Source organism: Salvelinus fontinalis, chromosome 35 (assembly GCF_029448725.1).
Source record: "Salvelinus fontinalis isolate EN_2023a chromosome 35, ASM2944872v1, whole genome shotgun sequence".
NCBI lineage: Eukaryota > Metazoa > Chordata > Actinopteri > Salmoniformes > Salmonidae > Salvelinus > Salvelinus fontinalis.
Genome location: NC_074699.1, coordinates 10,567,479 through 10,594,789, shown reverse-complemented (window position 1 = coordinate 10,594,789; position 27,311 = coordinate 10,567,479). Strand labels below are relative to the sequence as shown.

At 40.6% G+C, this 27,311-nt stretch overlaps 1 protein-coding gene across 2 annotated transcripts in view; it reads right to left on the bottom strand.

Moving 5' to 3' along the window:
- The window catches only part of LOC129834321 (ALK tyrosine kinase receptor-like), a 733,537-nt gene that overhangs the window by 423,227 nt on the left and 282,999 nt on the right, over positions 1–27,311 (bottom strand). The window contains exon 3 of one of the 2 annotated variants that reach the window (XM_055899197.1): positions 13,177–13,344. In XM_055899197.1, coding sequence (XP_055755172.1) covers positions 13,177–13,344 — 168 coding nt within the window. The remainder of the gene's footprint in view (positions 1–13,176; positions 13,345–27,311) is intronic. The other variant, XM_055899198.1, reaches the window with a different exon arrangement.

The window sequence follows — 27,311 nt, the reverse complement described above, 5'->3', positions numbered from 1 at the left end:
CTGTCAGTTAAGAGTACTTACTCCAGGACAAACCAGATCAGTATAGGCTTCAAAGAGATGTAGGCTTTGTTCTGTGCCAAGTCAGTAAAAACATAAGAAGTTATTGGTGAACCTTAAAGTAGAATTACTAACTCTAAGAATTGTGCTGTCTGAAAGTGGGGTGCATTTACTGAATACTTTCAGTGGTCTATAAGAAAATAAGTTATGCTGTAGTCTCCAAGGAATGTACTGGCCAAATACCATACAAAACAAAGAGATTTCTGGAAAACGACACAAAGCAAAACCTAAAAAAAAACACAGGAAATGGGAATGGATCAGGCACACCTTGAGGAAACCACCCAACAACACGACCAGACAAGCTCTGACCTGGAAGCCACAGGGAAAAAGAAAACCGGGAAGACCCAGGAACAGCTGGAGAAGGTCTGTGGAGGCAGAACAAAAAGAAACAGGATCAACCTTGAAAGAACACTGAACAACACACTCGGCACCAAACTCGATTTTTTGTGAATGGTCTCTGCTCCCCGAAGAGCAAAAGGATTTAAGTCAAGTAGTTTCCCTTTACCCAACAATTAGATACAGTATCTAGAAGTGTATGAATATACAGTGCATTCGGAAAGTATTCAGACTCCTTCCCTTTTTCCACATTTTGTTACGTTACAGCCATATTCTAAAATGGGTTAAATAAAAAGGTTGACTTATGCATGTACACACAATACCACATAATGACAAAGTGAGAACAGGTTTTTAGAAATGTTTGACAATGTATAATAAAAAGAAATATATAAACCAAAACTAATTTACATAAGTATTCAGAACCCTTTGCTATGAGACACCAAATGGAGCTCAGGTGCATCCTGTTTCCATTGATCATCCTTGAGATGTTTCTACAACTTCATTGGAGTCCACCTGTAGTAAATTCCATTGATTGGGCATGATTTGGAAAGCACACATCTGTCTATATAAAGGTACCACAGTTGACAGTGCATTTCAGAGCAAAAACAAGCCATTAGGTCAAAGGAATTTTCAGTAGAGCTTCGATACAGGACTGTGCCAAGGCACAGATCTGCAAAAGGGTACCAACATTTTTTTTGCAGCATTGAAGGTCCCCAAGAACACAGTGGCCTCCATCATTCTTAACCTGTTAGGGGCTATAGGGGGCGTTTTGGAAAAACTGGAAAATATGTGCAAATTTTCAAACGGCCTCTTAATATATTTTTGCTCTTACAATATGCATATTGTTAATACTATTGGATAGAAAAGAGTCTATAGTTTCTCAAACCGTTTTAATTTTTTCTCTGAGTGGAACACAAGTCCTTTGGCAGCACTTTCCCCGACCAGGAAGTAAAATGCAAGATGTTTATGCTCGCTTCAACGCTCTGCCTATACATGGTCATGCCACCTATGACCCGAAACACACCTCGTACGCCTTCCTCTGGGTGTCAAGAGGACGTCAGAAGAGAAATCTTGCGTTTATCTTGTTCTGACGTGAAATAAGACCTATTTCTTTGGCGTGACCGTCAATTTCAGGAAGTCAGAAGCGCGCGACTTGGGAGAGATATCATGTTTTGTTTTGCTGCCGTTTCTGATGTGAACTATCTCCAGCTCGGATTTGATTTGATAAATGAGACCATGTCATCGTAATGTATGTTTTTTCAATATAGTTTAATCAGATTATTTGAATTTTTTCGGGAGTTTTGCCGTGTTCCGTAATGTTTCCTTTGTTTACGTTGGAGAGATCCATGCCACTCGACTAGTACCCCTGCTAAATGAAGATGGAAAGTTGCCATTCTGAATGGATTGAACGACTCTTCTGGACTAAGGACAACTTGATCAACATTCTGATGAAAGATCAGCCAAAGTAAGACCAAATTTATAATGTTATTTCATATATCTGTCGTTCATGTCAACTGGTCGCGCGCGCCCAAGTGTGTCTGTCTGACGTGGCTATGCTAATTTAGCGCTACATTTAGTTTTCGATGTAAAACATTTCATAAATCGGAAATATTGTCTGGAATCACAAGAATCCTGTTTTTCATTTGCTGCACAGTATGTATTTCTCAAATGTTTTATGATGAGTAATTAGGTATTTGATGTTGGTGTCTGTAAATGTTATGGCTGCTTTCGGTGCCATTTTTGAGTGTAGCTGAAATGTAATTTATGACTTATACCATAAATATGCACATTTTTCAAAAAAAACATATGCTATACAATAAATATGTTATCAGACAGTCATCTTAGGAAGTTGTTTCTTGGTTAGTGGCTATATATATCTTCATTTGGTCGAATTAGTGATAGCTGGTGATGGACGTAAAAACTGATTGGTGTTAGAAAGTGGTGTCTTTTGCTAAGGTGGTTAGCTAATAGATTTACATATTTTGTCTTCCCTGTAAAACATTTTAAAAATCGGACATGTTGGCTAGATTCACAAGATGTCTGCCTTTCATATGCTGTATTGGACTTGTTAATGTGTGAAAGTTAAATATTTTTAAAAAATGTATTTTTTGAATTTGCCGCTCTGCCTTTTCAATGCAAGCGCTAGCGGCACCCCTGTCCTTTAAGTGGAAGAAGTTTGGAAACACCAAGACTCTTCCTACAGCTGACCACACGGCCAAATTGAGCAAGCTGGGGATAAGGGCCTTGGACAGGGAGGTGACCAAGAACCCTATGGTCACTATGACTGAGCTCCAGAGTTCCTCTGTGGAGATGGCAGAACCTTCCAGAAGGACAACCATCTCTGCAGCACTCACATCTCACACAGAAGACACTCCTCAGTAAAAGGCACATGACAGCCCGCTTGGAGTTTGTCAAAAGGCACCTAAAGGACTCTCCGACCATGAGAAACAATATTCTCTGGTCTGATATAACCAAGATTGAACTCTTTGGCCTGAATGCCAATCGTCACGTCTGGAGGAAACCAGGCACCATCCCTACGGTGAAGCATGGTGGTGGCAGCATCATGCCGTGGAGATGTTTTTCAGCGGCAGGGACTGCAAGACTAGTCAGGATCAAGGGAAAGATGAACAGAACAAAGTACAAATAGATCCTTGACGAAAACCTGCTCCAGAGCACTCAGGACCTCAGACTGGGGCAAAGGTTTACCTTCCAACAGGACAACGTATGAGGGGCTTCGGGACAAGTCTCTGAATTTCCTTGAGTGGTCCAGCCAAAGCCCGGACTCTAACCCGATCAAACATCTCTGGAGAGACTTGAAAAAAGTTGTGCAGCGACGCTCCCCATCGAGCTTGAGAGGTTCTGCTGAGAATAATGGGAGAAAATCCCCAAATACAGTTTTGCCAACCTTGTAGCATTACACCCAAGAAGACTCGAGGCTGTAATCGCTGCCAAAGGTGCTTCATCGAAGTACTGAGTAAAGGGTTCATTAATTATTTATATAAATGTAATATTTCCGTTTCAATCTACATTTGAAAACATTTCTAAAAACCTGTTTTTACTTTATCATTATGGGGTATTGTGTGTAGATTGACGAGGTAAAAATAACTATTTAATCAAATTTAGAATTAGACTGTAATGTAACAAAATGTGAAAATAAGTTGAAGGGGTCTGAATACTTTCCGAATGCACTGGATGTATGCCAAAGCTATTGCACACTTCCGATGGCCCAAAAGACACATCCATGCTTCATCAACCTTTGCATGATAGGTTACCCACTGCCCTCACTTAAAAGCACCAAGACAGTATTGCCATGAATCACAGGTTCCCAGTATCCCCACATGAAGGCAATGAAGTTTGACAGCCTCAAAGTTTACCATCACCGGAGAATAATGGAAGAGTAAATAGATCTGGCATTCCCCGTATTATATTCATTGAACTATTCATCCCTTATTTTCATCCCTATAAATTGCAGGCACTAGTAGAATACACTGAGACGGCAGCTTCGTCTAATCATTCAAAGCACGCCCACTGCATTCTGCCAGATCTAAAGGGTTGAGGTGATTATGCACATATACTTTCCTTGTACTTTGCTTCTTTTTACCTTCAACCATGTAAGGTGCTCTCCCTTTTTTGTTACCCACATGTACATTACTTTTATTGTTGCAGCGCGGTTGCTGCAATAATGTTGAGTTGGCTGTGTCTTTAAAGTCAGATAACTTTAAGTACCACATTTTTTATCATTGTCATGACTGGCCTGTGAGGATCAGGTTACAGCGGATCACAGTTCTACAGAGATATCTCTCCCTCCCGCAGGGGGGGGAAGAGTTATAGAGGGATTGATGGGGTGGGGGTGGGTGGGGGTTCATGACACCTCATGCCCATCGTAAATTCTAAGGCCGCAGACTAATCCTTCTTCCTTTAGAGTTGGGGATTGGAATGTCTGTGTGTGCCTTAGGGAGAGTCTACCTCAGAACTGTAACATGCAATAAATGGACTTTGGGACAATATATTCCATCAGCCAAAATTGTGGTAACAATGATAGATTGAATATGAAAATGAATGCCGATTTAGTAATGTCATTAAAAGTTAAATGAGGACGTTATAACGAAAGCATCGTAACTTGAAGAGTTTTCATGATGTGTATATGATGTTTACATCAAAGAGAATGTTTTTTTTAATGATGAGGCTGTGATTTTAGTTGTCTAACGAGATCATAGCCATTTGTGATACCTGAGGGGAATGTCCCTTTCTACCCTGGGGTATAAAACATGTGAGTTAAGAATTTACATATCAGACTAGAGAACCACAAGCTGCAGCTAGGGTCCACGATTAGTCACACAGTGCTTCCATTACAATGCTGATGTGTCGACACGGCTGATTAGCCTCCTCAGAAGCCCAGTCTCACAGAACGAGTGCACGGAAACAGACAACCAAGAGAAAGGGCATTGTGACATCTTGTGGACAATCAGAGACATACACCTGAAGCCGAAAGACCCGAACATCAGAGATACCCAACGGAGACATTCAAAACGTATATACATCATTACAATTTTGACCTATAAGAGCGGCAGTTCGGGGCAAGGTGTTAGTGCTAAACTAAGCATAGTTTACAAATGCATCCGAGTGTTGCTTTTCTCTCTCTCGTTCTTTAAATCTCCCTCTTGTGTGTAACACGTGTCATATTGTGTTGGTCCGCTAGGGACCTGTAGCCATTGTTTGAAGTTCTAACCAATAACCAAAACTGTTTGTGTATGTGTATCTTATATTATAATTTAGCTTGTTAGTAAATAAATATTCAACTCAATTTGTGTAGTACAGAATGATTAGTGAGACCCGGGTTTGTGCAGATTTACGAATTATGCGACGTTCAGAATGAGACTTATGAGGAAATTAATCAAATTAGTGAATGCTATGAAATCGATATATTCTGATTTTTATTTAACAAAATTTTCCCATGGTGCCCCAGGTTGCTGAGTTATTGGTTACAGGATTAATTGAATCACATAATTATAAACATAGTTAACAATGACATCCTTCTCGTGTAATTTATCCATGTAATATTACAATTGTAAATTTCTGCGTTCGGCATAAGTCCTACCTTCAACTGTCTTTGAGAAACGTTGAGTTTGGAAGATTCGGAAACAGTTGGAATAGTAAGAGTCATGAATGTATTCGCATGATTCTTCTGGAGTCTTGCAAGAGAGTCAAGTGTTACAATGATTTCAGGGCAGGCAGGTGCACATATAGGGCTCTACCTGTGCAGAGCACATGCCCCTTTGCCCTTTCAATCTCCAACGTGCCCTTTTTGGGGGGTTGCGAGTAAACATGATAGTGGCAACACATGGAGTTGGGTTGAATATAGTAATGGTAGGCCAGAGTATTTCTTACAATCTTCAAATTTGACTGAAATTGTGTTGATCATTGTTAAAACTTATTTGGGAAAGGGGGGCAGTATTGAGTAGCTTGGGTGAATAAGGTGCCCAGAGTAAACTGCTTGTTACCCAGGCCCAGAAGCTATGATATGCATAGAAAACACTCTAAAGTTTCCAAAAGTTTCTAAAGTTTCTGTTAAAATAATGTCTGTGAGTATAACAGAACTCATATGGCAGGCGAAAACCTGAGACAAATCCAACCAGGAAGTGGGAAATCTGAGGTTTGTAGTTTCATTTCAGTGATTGCCTATCCAATATGCTGTGTCTATGGGGCCAGATTGCACTTCCCAAGGCTTCCAGCCTCTGTTTGAGGCTTCTATTGTGGAAGGGGGTCGAATAAGAGCTGTTTCAACAAGTGGGCTAAGCTGTGGCCAATTAGTTGTTTACTGCGCGGTCACGCGGGCGCGCCGTTCCTTCTTTTTCCTCTGTAATGAATACGCTATTGTCCGGTTGGAATATTATTGAAGATTTATTATAAAAAGACCCTAAGTATTGATTGTAAACATCCTTTGACATGTTTCTACAAACTGTAATGGAACTCTTTTGACTTTTCGTCTGGATTTTGCCTTTGGAATAGTGAACTAATCGCTTGAACAAAACGGAGGTATTTTCACATAAATATGGAGGTAATCGAACAAAACCAACATTTGTTGTGGAAGTGGGAGTCCTTGGAGTGCATTCCGACGAAGATCAGCAAAGGTAGTGAAGATTTATATTGCTATTTCTGACTTTTGTTGACTCCACAATTTGGAGGGTAACTGTATGGCTTGCTTTTGTGGCTGAACGCTGTACTCAGATTATTGAATATTATGCTTTTGCCGTAAAGCTTTTTTGAAATCTGACACTGCGGTTGCATTAACTTCTTGCAACTATAGGGGGTGCTGTTTCGCATTAGAATAATTTTCTCTACAGATTAAACTGCCTAGTACTCAATTCTTGCTCGTACAATATGCATATTATTGTTATTATTGAATAGAAAACACACTCTAGTTTCTATAGCCGTTTGAATTATGTCTCTGAGTGAAACAGAACTCATTCTACAGCACTTTTCCTCCCAGTGTGTGAGATTTAGACATCTTGGCCTCTGGTTCCAGATCAGTTTTAAAAGTCTCTGTAAATCCTATGAGATACAAACACTGCCCACGCCTTCCTCTAGATGTCAGTAAGTGGTGACAATTTGAATGGAGTCGATTGCGCAATCATTGGCTCTATAAATCACCAAATACCGGAAGTAGCGTTCCTTTGGAAACTGCGCTCAACGCAAGAAGGATATCTGACTGGCCTTTTTCCAAGCCTTGGTTTAGCCAGTAATATAGCGTCGGTCATCTTTTTACTCGTTATAGGTGTTAGAAACATCATAAGGTAGTTAATTTAAACCGTTTTATAGCAATTTATATCCATTTAGTGCGATTTTGAGGCATTGCTTTGTAATAGACTTTGAAGCTCCGGGCACGTTTCGGGGTCCCGGTCGTACGTTAGTGGGCATTTCGACGGACAAGTGGACATCTTTCGACCAAAAGAAGATTAGACCCAAGAAAGGATTCATTGTCCAAGATTCTGATGGGAGAACAGCTCATAGTAAGAACAATTTATGATGATAAATCGTGTTTCTGTCGATAAATGTTAAACATTTATGCCGCCATCTTGTTTGCTATAGCTTCACTTGGCGCAACCTGTATTGAAAAGTAAGGATAATTAAAAAAATGTAATTCCGCGATTGTATTAAGAATTAAATTGTCTATCAATCGCTGTCCACCCATTATTTTTTAGTCAAGTTCATGAGTATTTATGTATAAGACTAGATCACTGTCTAATATGGTGCAGGACATTTTCTGACCAGCTGAGCTACTTTTGTCATTGTCTAACCATGATTTTGGTGGCTAAATATGCACATTTTCGAACAAACTCTATATGTATGTTGTAATATGATGTTACAGGAGTGTCATCAGAAGAATTCTGAGAAGTTAGTGAAAAAATTAATATATTTTGGCGATGATTACGTTATCGCTCTCTTTGGCTAGAATCAATGCTCTGGTAACGTTTGCATATGTGGTATGCTAATATAACGATTTATTGTGTTTTCGCCGTAAAACACTTAGAAAATCTGAAATGTTGTCTGAATTCACAAGATCTGTGTCTTTCCATTGCTATGTGCTGTGTATTTTTAAGAAATGTTGTATGATGAGTAAATTGGTAATACACGTTGCTCTGTGTAGTAATTCTAGGAGCTTTGGTGAGATTTCTGATGCTGGCTGCAATGGCAAACTATGATTTATACCTGAAATATGCAAATTTTTCTAACAAAACCTATCCTATACCATAAATATGTTATCAGACTGTCATCTGATGAGGTTTTTTCTTGGTTAGTGGCTATCAATATCTTAGTTTAGCCGAATTGGTAATAGCTACTGGTGTTGAGAGAAAATGGTGGACAAAGAAAAATGGTGATTTTTGCTAACGTGTTTAGCTAATAGATTTACATATTGTGTCTTCCCTGTAAAACATTTTAAAAATCTGAAATGGTGGCTTTATTCACAGGATCTGTATCTTTCATTAGGTGTCTTTGACTTGTGATTTAATGATATTTAGATGCTACTATTTAATTGTGACGCTATGCTAGCGATGCTAATCAGTGTGGGGGGGGGGGGCTCCCGGACCCGGGGTAGAGGCTCCTGAAAGGTTAAGAACTAGTTCATCTTTAATTCTATGTAAAACATGTATCTTTCATCAAAGTTTATGATGAGTATTTCTGTTATTTGATGTGGCTCTCTGCAATTTCTCTGGATGTTTTGGAGGCATTTCTGAACATGGCGCCAATGTAAACTGAGATTTGTGGACATACATGAAGTCCTATGAGTGTCATCTGATGAAGATCATCAAAGGTTAGTGATACATTTTATCTATTATTCTGCTATTTGTGACTCCACTCTTTGGCAGGAAAAATTGCTGTGTTTTTCTGTGATTTGGCGGTGACCTAACAATCGTTTCTGGTGCTATTGCTGTAAAGCCTTTTTTAAATCGGACACTGTGGTTGGATTAACAACAAGATTACCTTTAAAATGAAATATTGTATTTTTGAGATATTTTAATTATGAGATTTCCGTTGTTTGAATTTGGCGCCCTGCAATTTCACTGGCTGTTGGCGAGGTGGGACGCTAGCATCCCAACGATCCCAGAGAGGTTAACTTGTTATGGATAGGGGGCAGCATTTTCACGTTTGGATGAAAAGCGTGCCCAGAGTAAACTGCCTGCTCCTCAGACCCATTTGCTAATATATGCATAGTATTAGTAGATTTGGATAGAAAACACTCTGAAGTTTCTAAAACTGTTTGTATGATGTCTGTGAGTATAACAGAACTCATATGACAGGCAAAAACCTGAGAAAAAAATCCAACCAGGAAGTGGGAAATCTGAGGTTGGTATTTTTTCAACTCATTCCCTATTGAAGATACATTGGGATATTGTTCATGTTGCACTTCCTAAGGCTTCCACTAGATGTCAACAGTCTTTAGAACCTTGTTTGATGCTTCTACCGTGAAGTGGGGCCGAATGAGAGGGGAATGAGTCAGAGGTCTGCCAGAATGCCTTGAGCTCGTGACGCTCATTCACGTGAGAGCGAGCTCTGTTCCATTGCTTTTCTGAAGACAAAGGAATTATCCGATTGGAAAATTATTGAAGATTTATGTTAAAAACATCCTTAAGATTGATTCTATACTTTGTTTGACATGTTTCTACAGCCTGTAATATGACTTTTTGTCTGAACGTTTGCCTGGACCTGCCAGCTCGTCAGCTCTGAGTTTAGATTGTGTACTGAACGCGCAAACAACAAGGAGTAATGTGGACATAAATTATGGACTTTATGGAACAAATCAAACATTTATTGTGGAACTGGGATTCCTGGGAGTGCATTCTGACGAAGATCATCAAAGGTAAGTGAATATATATAATGCTATTTCTGACTTATGTTGACCCCAACATGGCGGATATCTTCTTGGGTTGTGTTGGTCTCTGAGCTCCGTACTCAGATTATTGCATGGTTTTTGCTTTTTCCATAAAGTTTTTTTTAAATCTGACACAGCGGTTTCATTAAGGAGAAGCATATCTTTAAATCTGTGAACAACACTTGTATCTTTTATCATTGTTTATTATGAGTATTTCTGTGATTTGATGTGGCTCTGTGCAAATTCACAGGATGTTTTGGAGGCAAAGCCAAATGTAAACTGAAGTTTTTGGATATAAATATGAATTTGATCGAACAAAACATACTTGTATTGTGGAGCATGTTGTCCCGGGAGTGTCATCTGATGAAGAATATCAAGGTTAGTGATTCATTTGATCAATATTTCTGCTTTTTGTGACTCCTCTCTTTGGTTGGAAAATCTAGTTGCTGACCTAACATAATGATATGTTCTGATATTGCCGAAAAGCTTTTTTGAAATCGGACACTGTGGTTGGATTAACGAAAATGTTATCTTTAAAATGGTGTCTAATACTTGTATGTTTGAGAAAATTGAAATATGAGATTTCTGTTGATTGAATTTGGCGCCCTGCAATTTCATTGGCTGTTGGCGAGGGGTTCCGCTAGCGGAACGGGGTTCCAGTCCTAGACAGGTTAACAAAACCATTTTGAACTGGATCAAATGATAAATGTATTAAACACTTTAACAAATCAGAGTGTGCTGCTTTCCTCTCTTTAATAACTGCTCAATGTGTCGTTGACCGCGGCTGCGGGAATTCGTTTTTGAGGTACCAACATTTTTTATATAATTGCACGTCCCCAAAAGGCCTGCACACTGCCCTGTTTCAGAGAGCATGAATAATTATGTTTCCTATCAGGTATAGGAGTTTACAAATTCTCATCTGAGCTTTCCGTAAATATTCAATGCCACGGTCAAGCGTGTCCCGAGAGGACGAGATTCAATAGCTATGACGGTGCGTTATTCGAAGGATGATTCTTGTCCCCCAAGAATTAGCTAACTCATAGGTCTGCCACGTGATTCAATAGCAATGGCTGTTGGCTACTCAAAATGGGGCTTCTTAATCTTATTAAAACATGAGCTAGCTCCTAGGCCCACCGCATGTGGATGTGACTGTGTGCATTACTGTAAGGGTGCTTCTTACCCCAAAAAATCTGCTACCTCATAGGCCTACCAAATGTTGATATGATTCAATAGCAATGACCGTTCGTTACTCAAATGGGGCTTCTTACCCCAAAATCATGAGCTACCTCTTAGGCCAGCCACATGTCGGGTTTTTATTTTTATTTATTTTTGTACCTTTTATTTAACTAGGCAAGTCAGTTAGGAACAAATTCTTATTTACAATTGATGGCCTAGGAACAGTGGATTAACTGCCTTGTTCAGGGGCAGAACGTCAGATTTTTACCTTGTTAACTCGGGGATTCGATCTTGCAGCCATTTCGGTTACTGGCCCAACACTCGAACCACTAGGCTACCTGCCGCCTGGGTTTGATTTTGACATTTCACGAAAATGTAATGAGTTGTGTCTGATTTTCTGGTCCACTGTGGCAAAACAAACTCAGAATGTATCTGCAGTTAAACATTTATGAGATACCATCTTTGATCAATTTGCCATTATGTTTGTCTGGACTGTTTTATGTGGGTTCTTTTTAGTTGCTATCATTACCTTGCAATTTCAAAGACTTTCCGGACACCCTCACACATTAGAAGGCAATTGTTGCGATTCAAAGTGGAAATGAGAGAGAGAGGTGTCTGGACTGTATTGAGATTTTTTTAGATTTTCCTTTGAAGTGCAGAAGTTGTGCCTCGAGCTTGTAATTCCCGGAACAAAGTGCCACCTGACTGACTGAGGAAGCTTTGTAGACCCAAATCCCCCACCACACACAACTTCTCTCTCTCTTTCACTCTCTCATTTCATCACTCGATTGCTTCTCTGAAACAGAAATTAATGCATCAATCCCTAACCCTCACCACACACACCTCTCTCTCGTTCTCTCGCACCATCACTCCTATTTTTAATCTCTCTCTCTCATTCCATCACTATCCCTCCTTTGAAATGGAAATACATGCGTAAACTCTCTAGACAAATGCTTTATGGATTAATGTGGACTCGGACGCAGTTGTTTTGCAGATGAACAGATGAAAAAACATAGAAGACAGAGAGTCATACAGGACCTACCCAGACATTGATTTATTTGACCATCCCACCGGCTCTCACTTTCTCCCTCTCTTTTTCTCGCTTTCGATTACGCATTTTAAATTCCTTCCTTTGTTTAGCCAACCCCCAACCACTTAATGTATTACCAAGAGCATTGGATCTAAACTCCCTGCTACCCGACAAGTTCCTTATCCACAATTAAAAAATATGTCTCAACCCAGGTACTTGGGGGGACACGATAGCAATCATAAAAGCATGTAAGTAAATGTACAACTTCTAATCTCAACATCACTTCTGGAAATGGACTGAAAGAAGATGATTTCTCATTTTACAAACAACTCACTCATTCTTACCTCTCTTCAAAAGGGAGACTATTCAAGGTATCTCAATAACATTGAAATACACTGAGTATATCAAATTAGGAACACCTATTAGGAACACCTTCCTAATATTGAGTTGAGCATGAAAAACCTGCCAGCGTTTCAGTTCTTGACATAAACCGGAGTACCTACTGGCACCTACTACCATACCCCATTCAAAGGCCCTTAAATCTTTTGCCTTGCCAATTCACCCTCTGAATGGCACACATATACAATCCACATTTCAATTGCCTTAAGGCTTAAAAATCCTTATTTAACCTCTCTCCTCCCCTTCATCTATACTGATTTTAAGTGGATTTAACAAGTGACATCAATAAGGGATCATAGCTTTTACCTGGATTCACCTGGTCAGTCTATGTCATGGAAATAGAATGTGTTCTTAATGTTTTGTATACTCAATGTAGAGTCTAACTTTGATGCATGTCGTGTAGTATTCTACCTGAAGGTTTCCCCCAATTAAAAGCAAATCTTTTTAACTTTCAGCAGTGTATGGTTCTGCTTTTGTGTTCTCATAGTGTGAAAATATCTATTCACTTTTCTCCTGTAGCCCCACTGTTGTCAAATGTATTGGTTGAACCAAGGTTGTAGAAAAAACACAAATGCAGCTTTTCCAATTAGAGTTATTCCTGAACAAGCACACAGCATTTCTGAAAATAATCTTAGGTATGAGTGTTGGTTGTCACCCGTGTATGAAAGACAATACCTCCAGTTAAGTCCTGCTGACTGAGGCTGCCGTAATATGGACACGGTACTCCTGTATAATTTAGAAATTACTGAATGAAAGATACAATTATGTAGAAGGTACTTCCCCGGCTCGGAGGGAATTGCGATACCTTTATTCATACCTTCCTCCCAGCCCTGTGGACTTCCTCCTTTCCTTTCCATCCTCTCGTTCCCCTCTTCCCAGGGGTTTTCCGCCACCACCACGCTCCACGTGAAATAAGGGTTATATTCGGGGTACGGGCGGTCACATGACTTCCTTTTTCCAGGGCACCCGATATCTAAAGGGAGAAGATATACAGTCAATATATGGCATGTAGCAACTATGGACAAACTATGTCATAAGCCATAAACACAATGGCTGCATCTCAAGTCTTTAGTGGCCTCCTTCCCCTTGCCTTTTCTTTCAAGAAATGATCTGAATAGACAGGATGACAGTAACATGGCTGGAGGCCCACTAATTGGGGAGAACGAGCTCGTGGTAATGATTTGAGCCGTCTTGATTATTTCCTGGTCTCATTCTTGATGGCATCAAAACTTTTAAAAACGATTAATAGGAGACCGAATGCAATCGGACCACTATTTAATTGGCCTCCATATAACACTTACCAGTGGTGTAAAGTACTTAAGTAAAAATACTTTAAAGTACCACAAAAGTAGTTTTTGGGGTATCTGTACTCTACTTTACAATTTATATTTTTTACAACCTTTACTTTTTCTCTATTACATTCCTAAAGACAATAATGCACTTTTTACTCCATATATTTTCCGTGACACCCAAAAGTACTCGTTACATTATGAATACTTAACAGGAAACGAAATTGATCCGATTCAGACATCCTTGGTCATCCCTACTGCCTCTGATCTGGCGGACTCACTAAACACACATGCTACATTTGTAAATTATGTCGCAGTGTTGGACTGTGCCCTTGACTACCCATAAAAAAAATTGGCTCGTTTGGATTGCCTAATAGAAGTAATTTGAAACGATTTAAACTTGAACTTTTAATACTTAAGTATATTTTTGCAATCACATACTTTTGATAGTCAAGTATATTTAAAACTGAATACTTTTAGACTTTTACTCAAGTAGTATTTTACTGGGTGACTTTCACTTTTACTTATTGTTTTCTATTAATGTATTTTTACTTTCACTCAAGTATGACAAGTTGGTACTTTGTCCACCACTGACTCTTACAGAATTTCCCAGTGGACGGGGATATTGTAAATTTAATCAAAGCCTATTGAATTACAATTTGTTCTTAACTAAAACAAAATAATTCATAACTAACTTTTTTTCTGCACACCACAGATCCCACAGCAGATCCCCTTATTGTATGGGACACTTTTAAATGTACTTTTAGGGGCCATTAAACACAATACTTATCATTAAAACAAAGCAGTTTAGGTCAAATGAGATTAGACTAATAAAGGAAATAGAGGAAGTAACAGAGCAGGTAGATGGTAATGGAAACTGTACTAGAGGCATGTTAGAGGAAAAACAAAAAGAATTGGAGGTACTTATTCAAGAACGATTATTTGATTAAAAAAGGAGAACTGGATGAAAAAAACTGAAAAATGCACTAGATTTTTCTTGAATCTTCAACATAGAAATGCAGGGCTTGATGTTATACCAGTAGTGGGACATCAGACCTTTTTTTATGTACCCAAACATCCATTATTAGCATGTTTTAATTACTTTAATAAAAGTGGTAGACTTTCGGGTACTCAACAAGAAAGTCTGATTTCATTACTACTGAAACATGACCCATGTTGTAAGTATAAAGAACCAGTCCATTTTTTTAAAAAACTGGAGGGTCCTTACACTTCCATGTTGTTATGCAAAAATCGTGGCAAAATGCATAGCACATAGAATAAAAAAGGTTTTACCAGATATGGTTCATCCTGATCAGACAGGTTTTTTACATGGACGATATATTGGAGATAATATATGACAATAACTTGAAACAACTCTTGATTCAACAGTTAGAGTTTTCCAATTTAAATTATTTTACAAAATTCTTGCCACCAACAGAATGCTATATACGTATATGGGGCATACAACAATCTCAGCTCTGTAGATTTTGCTGCGAAGAGACAATCACTAAATCATTTATTCTGGTATTGTCCCTATGTAGCTTGTTTCTGATCACAGGTTCAGTAATGGTTAAAAAATCACAACATTCACCTAAAATTAACCTTAGAAAAATTAGCCATAGTCAGTCAATAAATAATATAATAATACTCGTAGGAAAGGTTTTCATCTTTAGCTCACAATCTGTGTATACTATACGATTAGAAAGGTAAAAATGTATGTTATGTGATTGCTGTATTTAAAGTACCATGTATGTAGAATGTGTACGCAAAATGTGTATGTAAAATGTATATTTTAAATGTATGTATATGCAGCAGAAAAGCTGTAAAAAAAAAAACTTTAATATATGTGTCCTCCAAAAATTGTAAAAAAAATAAAGAAATTATAATAAATGACTGTAGCGGAATTATTGGAATCGTAACAAATAGGTTTCCAGGTGTTTGAGGCCATTCCAGTTGCTCTGTTCCGTCCATTATTATAAGTCTTTCTCCCCACAGCAGCCTCCTGTGACATGTACCCCATGTAGAAATGCAGAAGATAAATGATGAGGATAAAAATTCTAAATGAGAGGCATGTTGTCTCTAAAAGAGAGCTTAACTGTAAGCCTATCTGTGACTGTTTATAATGAGCTGTGAGACTAGCAGGCTTTAAAAACGATTGTTGGAAAAGTGAACACAAAGACATCAGTTAACAGCTTCAGAAATAATTTAATTTGCAGCGCACATGGCAAGGTAATCCACAGGGGTTGAGATAAAATTGCTGTTTTCAAGGGGAGGTTAGCCTGTCACTATTGAGTTTTGAAACAATCCGTTCTTATTGCAAAAATAAACCATTCAGAAAAGTATCACTCAGACAGATAATTGCACAGTGATGGTGCACACTCTCTCCCTCCTTCCTTCCTTCATTCATATATCCATATATTCATTGTTCACTACCGAGAGGATGGCCACCAGCAGAGAAACAGATGTTCCTGTGGCTTCGGTAACTGACAATCTGTCTTTGGACGTGCTCTATGAGTTCCAGATGGATTCTCAACAGAAATCAAATATTCCTTTTGCCAACACAACCCTGCACCACCAATCCCCCTCCAGAAAGGCCAGTTCCACCCTACACCATTGGGCCCCTTCCAGAGAGGCCAGCTCCACCCTACACCACCAGGCCCCATTCAGAGTGGCCAACACAACCCGGCACCATCGGGTCCTTTGTAAAGTGGACAGCACCCCCCCACCCCACTTCCCCCCATGCTATCAGGACAACACCCCAATCAGCAGAGACCAACAGTCCAGCAACACACCTATGCAGAATTGGCATGAAGAATAGAGCACCCTGCTGCAGCTGGGCTAAACCATATAAGGAATCAGATGAACATAATCTGCTAAAGAAAAATCCATGAATTCCTTCTTTGTAATTATCAGAAATATAATTGTTGAAATACAACCTATAATGATTATGAATTCAGTTTGAGATAAGCTACCCAGGAAAGGGTTAAAGTTAGCTCATATAAATGTACTGAATGTAGCCTCAGAACACAAGTTCATTAGATTAATAATATTAGATCATTTGAATATATTACCCATTTCTGAGAATCACTTAGACAGCACTGTGATGATACAGCAGTAGGAATACAAGGAAATATCAATAGAAAAGTCAGGAATGTCTACGGGGGAGATGTTGCTGTATATATTCAGAGCCAAATTCCTGTAAAACTCAGAGAAAAGCTAGTGACATGAAGTGCTGTGGTTGCAGGTTCATCTGCCTCATCTGAAGCCTCTTCTTTTAGGGTGCTGCTATCGAAAGCATCTGGAGAATTTGTGTGAGGTTAGATAAGGTCTAATGATGCAAACAGAGAAAACTATTTTCTTGCTGATCTGATCATTGACTGGTTATCATTTAGTTGTCCTCTCAAGAGGAAACGTCTAACTGTGACTAATGCCTGTAACATGACCCAGGGTATCACTCAACCAACGAGAGTGTATACCAATAGTATTAGATCTGTGACATCCACATGTATTGATCATATCTTCACCCATGCTGCAGCGCTGGCTCGAAAACAATATCAGTTCCAATTCTTATTGGTGACCATAACATTGTGGCAATAAAAATGAAAGCCAAAGAAACAAAGGCAGGGTGTAAAGTTATTTATGAGAGATCATACAAAATGTTTTCTCTGGACTCTTTTGTTGATGATGTAAATCACAAACAGTACCAGTCAAAAGTTTGGACACAAGGGTGTTTATTTATTTACTATTTTATACATTGCAGAATAATAGTGAAGACATCAAAACTATGAAACAACACACATGGAATCATTTAGTAACCAAAAAAGTGTTAAACAAATCAAAATACATTTAATATTTTAGATTCTTCAAAGTAGTCACCCTTTGCCTTGATGACAGCTTTGCACACTCTTGGCATTCTCTCAACCAGCTTCATGAGGAATGCTTTTCCAACAGTCTTAAAGGTGTTCACATATATTCTGAGCACTTGTTGGATGCTTTTTCTTCACTCTGTGGTCCAACTCATCCCAAACCATCTCAATTGGGTTGAGGTCAGGTGATTGTGGATGACAAGGTCATCTGATGCAGCACCATCACTCTCCTTCTTGTTCAAATAGCCCTTACACAGCCTGGATTGTGTGTTTGGGGTAATTGTCTTGTTGAAAAACAAAGGATAGTTCTACTAAGCGCAAACCAGATGGGATGGCGTATCGCTGCAGAATGCTGTGTTAACCATGCTGGTTAAGTGTGCCTTGAATTCTAAATAAATCACAGACAGTGTCACCAGCAAAGCACCACCACACCATATCCTCCATGCGTCACAGTGGTAACAAAGATCACCTGTTCACATACTTTGTGTCTCAGAAAGACACAGCGGTTGGAACCAAAAATCTCAAATTTCTGATTTCCACCAGTCTAATGTCCATTGTTCATGTTCCTTGGCCCAAGCAGGTATCTCCTTCTTATTGGTGTCCTTTAGTAGTGGTTTCTTTGCAGCAATTCAACCATGGAGGCCTGATCAATATTTTATCAATATTTATAAAGCCCTTTTTACATCAGCCGATGTCACAAAGTGCTCTACAGAAACTCAGCCTAAAACCCCAAACAGCAAACAATGCAGGTGTAGAAGCACAGTGGCTAGGAAAAACTCCCTAGAAAGGCAGGAACCTAGGAAGAAACCAGGCTCTGAGGGGTGGCCAGTCCCTTTCCGGCTGTGACGTTGTTGGCCAAGATGTTCAAAAGTTCATAGATGACCAGCAGGGTCAAATAATAATAATCACAGTGGTTGTAGAGGGTGCAACAGGTCAGCACCTCAGGAGCAAATGTGACTCGGCACCTGGATTCGGTCTTATGTAGCAACATTTTAATTTCTGTTTTTTACATTGGATAAAAGTAGACTCAGAGCTACAAAATGGTACATCATACACTGCATTTGAGGAGACAATGGAAAAGTATTTCTGCTTTGAAAGTTGATCAACTTGTAAACTCACTTTTGAGAAAACTGTCTATCAATGTATTGGTACTACTATTGGAGAGCCCTTCTTTGTCTACACCCATTCAGCATTGTTCACAGCCTCTTAAGCCTTAGCCCCACCCATCTCTTTAAGGGTTGATCTGACCATTCTGTACTAACTTGCCAGCTACTTCCCGACATCTAAGAGAGAGAGAACATCTCACTGAACATTACTCGCTCTAGCAGAGCTGGTTAGGCTGTTATGCTATCCAGAGTGTTGGTGACAGCAACTGTGTTGTCAGATTGTCCCTTCGTAAATGCAGAGCGCACACTGGATGTTCTGCCCAATAAGTAGGGTTGTGTCGAAAGCTCTGAACTCACAACAACAGTCAAGCACGCAAGCTAACTGGCTAACATTGGCTAGATACTTCCAGGCACATAATGAGAGAGCACCCCACTCAGTCTGACCATTTAACTCACGCTGGCAGAGCTGGTTAGGCAGTTTTCATGTTATCCAACGTGTTGGTGATTAACTGTGCTGCTGGCAACAATTGAATTACGGTTTGTTGCTGACGTCTACCGACACCGGACATATTCAACGGGTGTTGAGCGGTCAAAAATTAATCCGTTATTCTGCACTCTGCCACACTAAGACAAGTATTTTGTTAAGAAATGTAGCTAGCTAGGTAAAAAATCAATCCCAACGCATGGCGTAGCGTTACTTAGCGAGCCAGCCAACTAACGTTAGCTAGCTAGTTAACATTACACTTTAACTTGAAATTAAAATACACTGCTCAAAAAAATAAAGGGAACACTTAAACAACACAATGTAACTCCAAGTCAATCACACTTCTGTGAAATCAAACTGTCCACTTAGGAAGCAACACTGATTGACAATAAATGTCACATGCTGTTGTGCAAATGGAATAGACAACAGGTGGAAATTAAAGGCAATTAGCAAGACACCCCCAATAAAGGAGTGGTTCTGCAGGTGGTGACCACAGACCGCTTCCTGGCTGATGTTTTGGTCACTTTTGAATGCTGGCGGTGCTCTCACTCTAGTGGTAGCATTAGATGGAGTCTACAACCCACACAAGTGGCTCAGGTAGTGCAGCTCATCCAGGATGGCACATCAATGCGAGCTGTGGCAAGAAGGTTTGCTGTGTATGTCAGCGTAGTGTCCAGAGCATGGAGGCGCTACCAGGAGACAGGCCAGTACATCAGGAGACGTGGAGGAGGCCGTAGGAGGGCAACAACCCAGCAGCAGGACCGCTACCTCCGCCTTTGTGCAAGGAGGAGCACTGCCAGAGCCCTGCAAAATGACCTCCAGCAGGCCACAAATGTGCATGTGTCTGCTCAAACGGTCAGAAACAGACTCCATGGGGGTGGTATAAGGGCCCGACGTCCACAGGTGGGGGTTGTGCTTACAGTCCAACACCGTGCAGGACGTTTGGCATTTGCCAGAGAACACCAAGATTGGCAAATTCGCCACTGGCTCACTGTGCTCTTCACAGATGAAATCAGGTTCACACTGAGCACATGACAGACGTTACAGAGTCTGGAGATGCCGTGGAGAACGTTCTGCTGCCTGCAACATCCTCCAGCAGACCGGTTTGGCGGTGGTTCAGTCATGGTGTGGGGTGGCATTTCTTTGGGGGGCTGCACAGCGGTAGCCTGACTCCATGTGCTCGCCAGAGGTAGCCTGACTGCCATTAGGTACCGAGATGAGATCCTCAGACCCCTTGTGAGACCATATGCTGGTGCGGTTGGTCCTGGGTTCCTCCTAATGCAAGACAATGCTAGACATCATTTGGCTGGAGTGTGTCAGCAGTTCCTGCAAGAGGAAAGCATTGATGCTATGGACTGGCCCGCCCGTTCCCCAGACCTGAATCCAATTGAGCACATCTGGGACATCATGTTTCGCTCCATCCACCAACGCCACGTTGCACCACAGACTGTCCAGGAGTTGGCGGATGCTTTAGTCCAGGTCTGGGAGGAGATCCCTCAGGAGACCATCCGCCACCTCATCAGGAGCATGCCCAGGCGTTGTAGGGAGGTCATACAGGCACTTGGAGGCCACACACACTACTGAGCCTCATTTTGACTTGTTTTAAGGACATTACATCAAAGTTGGATCAGCCTGTAGTGTGGTTTTCCACTTTAATTTTGAGTGTGACTCCAAATCCAGACCTCCATGGGTTGATAAATTTGATTTCCATTGATAATTTTTGTGTGATTTTGTTGTCAACACATTCAACTATGTAAAGAAAAAGGTACTTAATAAGAATATTTAATTCATTCAGATCTAGGATTTGTTATTTTAGTGTTCCCTTTATTTTTTTGAGCAGTGTACTTTGTCAAAATTAGAGTGGAGTCTTTTGTTAAGACATGTAGCTATCTAGCTAAACAATGGACCATAATCACAACTCTAGAAATGTGTAATATCTGAAAATGTAGCTAGCTAGACTATCTTACCATTATACATCATGGTTGGATGCGTCTTCTGTCTGATGCCATGCATGGTTGCCCTTAGTTTGAGGATGTAGTCCAGACTGGTGTTTTCTCCATCTCTTTAGCTGTCATACTCAAATTTCACTGATTTCAAAACTCGGTCCTCCAGAAACTAGCGAGCCAGTCAGCTAACAGTACACTTGAACTTGATATTAGGTTTATGCAGTTTTACTACGCAAAACATTTAAAAAAGCAGCGTTCGACACGTTTACCTGAACATACTGACCAGCTCCAATAGACAGTTGTGTGCAATGTGGCAGACGATTCCAAACTCTTCTCTCGGCATGTCCAGCCCACTCATTATCTCAGCCAATCATGGCTAGTGGTAAGGTTGCTCACTTTTTCTGTTGCTAAAACAACTAGGCCCATAATTTAACAATTCTATTCGTATTTACAGGTGGCATGAAAGTTCACATGTCCGAGAAGGCATTTCTGCCAAAAAACGCATTTTGATAAAAAATATTTTTCATGTTCAAACAGCTCTCCTGTGAAGTCGTGACTTGCGACATACGCATAGTTTACTGAATCGGCTCACAAATGTCAGTTGGCTTTTGATAGCCGATCATTCAGAGTTAGGGACAGCAGAGAGAGAGTCAAAAAAACAGCAGGTCCGGGACAAGGTAGCAAGTCCAGTGAACAGGTCAGGGTTCCATATCCGCAGGCAGAACAGTTGAAACTGGAGCAGCAGGTGGACTGGGGACAGCAAGGAGTCATCAGACCAGGTAGTACTGGACTGTAATCTGAGGTGCAGTCAAGTCTAAACAGTTGATGTTGAGATGTGTCTGTTACTTGAACTCTGTGAATCATTTATTTGGACTGCAATCTGAGATGCAGTCAAATCTAATGAATGTATCCTCTGTTGCAGAGGTAAATCTTGGGCTTCCTTTCCTGTGGCAGCCCTCATGAGAGCCAGTTTCATCATAGCGCTTGAAGGTTTTTGCGACTGCACTTGAAGAAACTTTCAAAGTTCTTGAAATTCTCCGGATATCTTGATCTTCATGCCTTATAGTAATGATGGACTATCGTTTCTCTTTTCTTTAGCTTTTTGCCATTTTTTTGCCATAATGTTAATGTTGTTTTTGCCATAATATGGACTTGGTATTTTACCAAATAGGGCTATCTTCTGTATACCCACCCCTAGTGTCACAACACAACTGCTTGGCTCAAACGCATATTCCACAAATTAACTTTTAACAAGTCACACCTTGAAATGCATTGCAGGTGACTACCTCATAAAGCTGGTTGACAGAATGCCAAGAGTATGCAAAGCGGTCATCAAGGCAAAGGGTGGCTAATTTGAAGAATCTAAAATAGATTTGATTAACACTTTTTTGGTTACTATATGATTCCATATGTGTAATTTCATAATTTTGATGTCTTCACTATTATTATAGACTTGAATGAGTAGGTGTGTCCAAACTTTTGACTGGTACTGTATAACTATTTATTTTTTCATTCTGTTTAGGCATTTATCTTTGGCCAAATTAAGTTCCAACTGTAATGTTGTGTTTGCCGCAATACAATATATTTACCGGTAGGTCTACTATAGGGCTACTTGCACTCAAACCATTAAAATAAAGAGCGTGAGATGCTAAATTGAATTTAATGACGCAATATTAGAATATTTTCGTATTTTCCCTATAAACAGTGTCTGGCTTACTTTTGATATTAATGTAATAAAGTTAAGAAACTTTTGTGATGGTTTGGTGTGGTATGGCTATTATTAGGCTAAATTACTGAAGGCCCATGAAGGCAGTATGCGCCAGCACTCCGACAGCTGAACTTGAGGTGAGGGAGAATATTTAAGGCCTACCAGATTTCCTCCTTTAATCAAACAATATAATTATTATCTTTATAAAAAAATATTCTGATAGAAAATGTAAGAATTAGCCTCCTTCTCTACACCTATATCTGTATAGCAGATAGGCTAATCTGACAAAGAAAAGATAAATGCATGTAGGTGGGGGGAACATGGCCCCGGCATATCTTTCTCTCGGTCTCGCTAATATTATACTGTGTACGCAGAGACCTATTTGCATGCAAAGTCCTGATGCATTTAGCACTCAAGTCTCAGCTGAACCGCGAGGTGGACGATTATTGTTTTAGGAAAGTAAAAACCAATAAAACAATAGGCTATGAAGTTTTAAATATGCTACACATCCAAACACAACAAATCGTTTTTTTGTAATTTGCTATAGGCATTTTTTAAGGGCACTTAACTGTGGAAAACATGGCCAAAATTGCTTGTTTATTGATGGCTCTGGCAGTGCCTGGTCTAAGGTTATTTTTTACGCTCGGATCTGAACCACTCATTGAGCTAACTCTAGTTACCATTTGATCATGAAACTACTTCTTAACTTCCTTCATACTGGACACAAACCACGTTTCAAGCCACAGTTTTTACGTGAGTAAAGTCATACTGTATAAAAAAAAAATCAGCTGTGATGGAAACAGGAAGTTACAATTTTAGATAATTTGTTCGTTTGTCATGGTGGAATGGTGGAATCAGTACAATTTTAGATAATTTGTTCGTTTGTCATGGTGGAATCTTTTTGTGTCTGTAAAATTAATTATGCGAGAAGTGGAAACGCTTTTATGCGCAAATATTGATACAATACTCATCATATCAAAGTAAACTTGGAGTCACGAGATGATATGGTGTGTGGTCCTCCCACTACTGTACAACTCAGGAAAAGATACAGATACAATTGAACTTCCGGCGCCGACCGAGATGGCCGCCTCGCTTCGCGTTCCTAGGAAAATAAGCAGTATTTTGTTTTTTTATGTGTTATTCCTTACATTGGTACCCCAGGTAATCTTAGGTTTCATTACATACAGTCGGGATGAACTACTGAATATAAGAGCAACGTCAACTCACCATCGTTACAACCAGGAATATGACTTTCCCGAAGCGGATCCAGTGTTTTGCCTTCCACCCAATACAATGGATCTGATCCCAGCCGGCGACCCTAAGCGACGCCGTAAAAGGGGCAAACGAAGCGGTCTCCTGTTCAGGCTTGGGAGACGGACACATCGCGCTCCACTCCCTAGCATACTACTCGCCAATGTCCAGTCTCTTGACAATAAGGTTGATGAAATCCGAGAAAGGGTAACATTCCAAAGAGACATCAGAGACTGTAACGTTCTCTGCTTCACGGAAACATGGCTCACTCAAGAGACGCTAACAGAGTCGGTGCAGCCAGCTGGTTTCTTCACCCATCGCGCCGACAGAAACAAACATCTTTCTGGTAAGAAGAGGGGCGGGGGTGTATGCCTTATGATTAACGAGACGTGGTGTGATCATAACAACATACAGGAACTCAAGTCATTCTGTTCACCTGATCTAGAATTCCTCACAATCAAATGTCAACCACATTATCTACCAAGGGAATTCTCTTCGATTATAATCACAGCCGTATATATTTCCCCCCAAGCAGACACATCGATGGCCCTGAACGAACTTTATCTGACTCTTTGTAAACTGGAAACCACACACCCTGAGGCTGCATTCATCGTAGCTGGGGATTTTAACAAGGCTAATCTGAAAACAAAACTCCCTAAATTCTATCAGCATATCGATTGTGCTACCAGGGCTGGTAAATCCTTGGATCATTGTTATACTAACTTCCGCGACGCATATAAGGCCCCCCCCCGCCCTCCTTTCGGAAAAGCTGACCACGACTCCATTTTGTTGCTTCCAGCCTACAAACAGAAACTAAAACAACAAGCTCCCTCGCTCAGGTCTGTTCAACGCTGGTCCGACCAATCTGATTCCACGCTTCAAGACTGCTTCGATCACGTGGATTGGGATATGTTCCGCATTGCGTCCAACAACAATATTGACGAATACGCTGATTCGATGAGCGAGTTCATTAGAAAGTGCATTGACAATGTCGTACCCACAGCAACGATTAAAACATTCCCAAACCAGAAACCGTGGATTGATGGCAGCATTCGCGTGAAACTGAAAGCGCGAACCACTGCTTTTAACCAGGGCAAGGTGACCGGAAACATGACCGAATACAAACAGTGTAGCTATTCTCTCCGCAAGGCAATCAAACAAGCTAAGTCCCAGTATAGAGACAAAGAAGAGTCGCAATTCAACAGCTCAGACACAAGAGGTATGTCATCATGAAGTGCTTTGAGAGACTAGTCAAGGACCATATCACCTCCACCCTACCTGACACCCTAGACCCATTCCTATTTGCTTACTGCCCCAATAGGTCCACAGACGACGCAATCGCAACCACACTGCACACTGCCCTAACCCATCTGGACAAGAGGAATACCTATGTGAGAATGCTGTTCATCGACTACAGCTCAGCATTTAACACCATAGTACCCTCCAAACTCGTCATCAAGCTCGAGACCCTGGGTCTCGACGCCGCCCTGTGCAACCGGGTCCTGGACTTCCTGACGGGCCGCCCCCAGGTGGTGAGGGTAGGTAACAACATCTCCACACCGCAGATCCTCAACACCGGGGCCCCACAAGGGTGCGTTCTGAGCCCACTCCTGTACTCCCTGTTCACCCACGACTGCGTGGCCATGCACGCCTCCAACTCAATCATCAAGTTTGCGGACGACACTACAGTGGTTGGCTTGATTACCAACAACAACGAGACGGCCTACAGGGAGGAGGTGAGGGCCCTCGGAGTGTAGTGTCAGGAAAATAACCTCACACTCAACGTCATCAAAACAAAGGATATGATTGTGGACTTCAGGAAACAGCAGAGGGAGCACCCCCCTATCCACATCGACGGGACAGTAGTGGAGAAGGTGGAAAGTTTTAAGTTCCTCGGTGTACATATCACGGACAAACTGAATTGGTCCACCCACACAGACAGCGTTGTGAAGAAGGCACAGCAGCGCCTCTTCAACCTCAGGAGGCTGAAGAAATTCGGCTTGTCACCAAAAGCACTCACAAACTTCTACAGATGCACAATCGAGAGCATCCTTTCGGGCTGTATCACCGCCTGGTACGGCAAATGCTCCGCCCACAACCGTAAGGCTCTCCAGAGGGTAGTGAAGTCTGCACAACACATCACCGGGGGCAAACTACCTGCCCTCCAGGACACCTACACCACCCGATGTCACAGGAAGGCCATAAAGATCCTCAAGGACAACAACCACCCAAGCCACTGACTGTTCACCACGCTATCATCCAGAAGGCGTGGTCAGTACAGGTGCATCAAAGCAGGGACTGGGAGACTGAAAAACAGCTTCTATCTCAAGGCCATCAGACTGTTAAACAGCCACCACTAACATTTAGTGGCCGCTGCCAACATACTGACTCAACTCCAGCCACTTTAATAATGGGAATTGATGGAAATTATGTAAAAATGTACCACTAGCCACTTTAAACAATGCCACTTAATATAATGTTTACATACCCTACATTACTCATCTCGTATGTATATGTATATACTGTACTCTATATCATCTAGTGCATCTTCATGTAATACATGTATCACTAGCCACTTTAAACTATGCCACTTTATGTTTACATACCCTACATTACTCATCTCATATGTATATACTGTACTCTATACCATCTACTGCATCTTGCCTATGCCGTTCTGTACCATTACTCATTCATATATCTTTATGTACATATTCTTTATCCCTTTACACTTGTGTGTATAAGGTAGTAGTTGTGGAATTGTTAGGTTATATTACTTGTTGGTTATTACTGCATTGTCGGAACTAGAAGCACAAGCATTTCGCTACACTCGCATTAACATCTGCTAACCATGTGTATGTGACAAATACGATTTGATTTGATTTAGTTTATTAGGCTACAGATTAAACAAGTTGTGATGAACTTCACAGGGTGGTGAAGGTGCATGGTGATCTTGGTGCTCCTTTCTTTCCAATAAATATCGAGGGTCTTATTCTGGTGCCATGATGATCAATGCTTGACTGCCGTTTGACAAATAAAAATTGTATCACTCTTATCATAATAATCTCATCATGTAGACTAGCCTCCCCGCACAGCCTTTCAGCACTGTATCTGCAAGCTGTAGTGTAGAGCACACATGCCAAGACAAGAGTATGCACATTTACTATTTAACTCAACCATTTTTCTGACAAAACTATCGGTAGAGTTGAAAATGCAATGGAAACACATTGAACTTAATCAAAAAAGTGAATCTTGTCATCACTCACTGATCTTCTGCAACAAGTTTGGTGGAA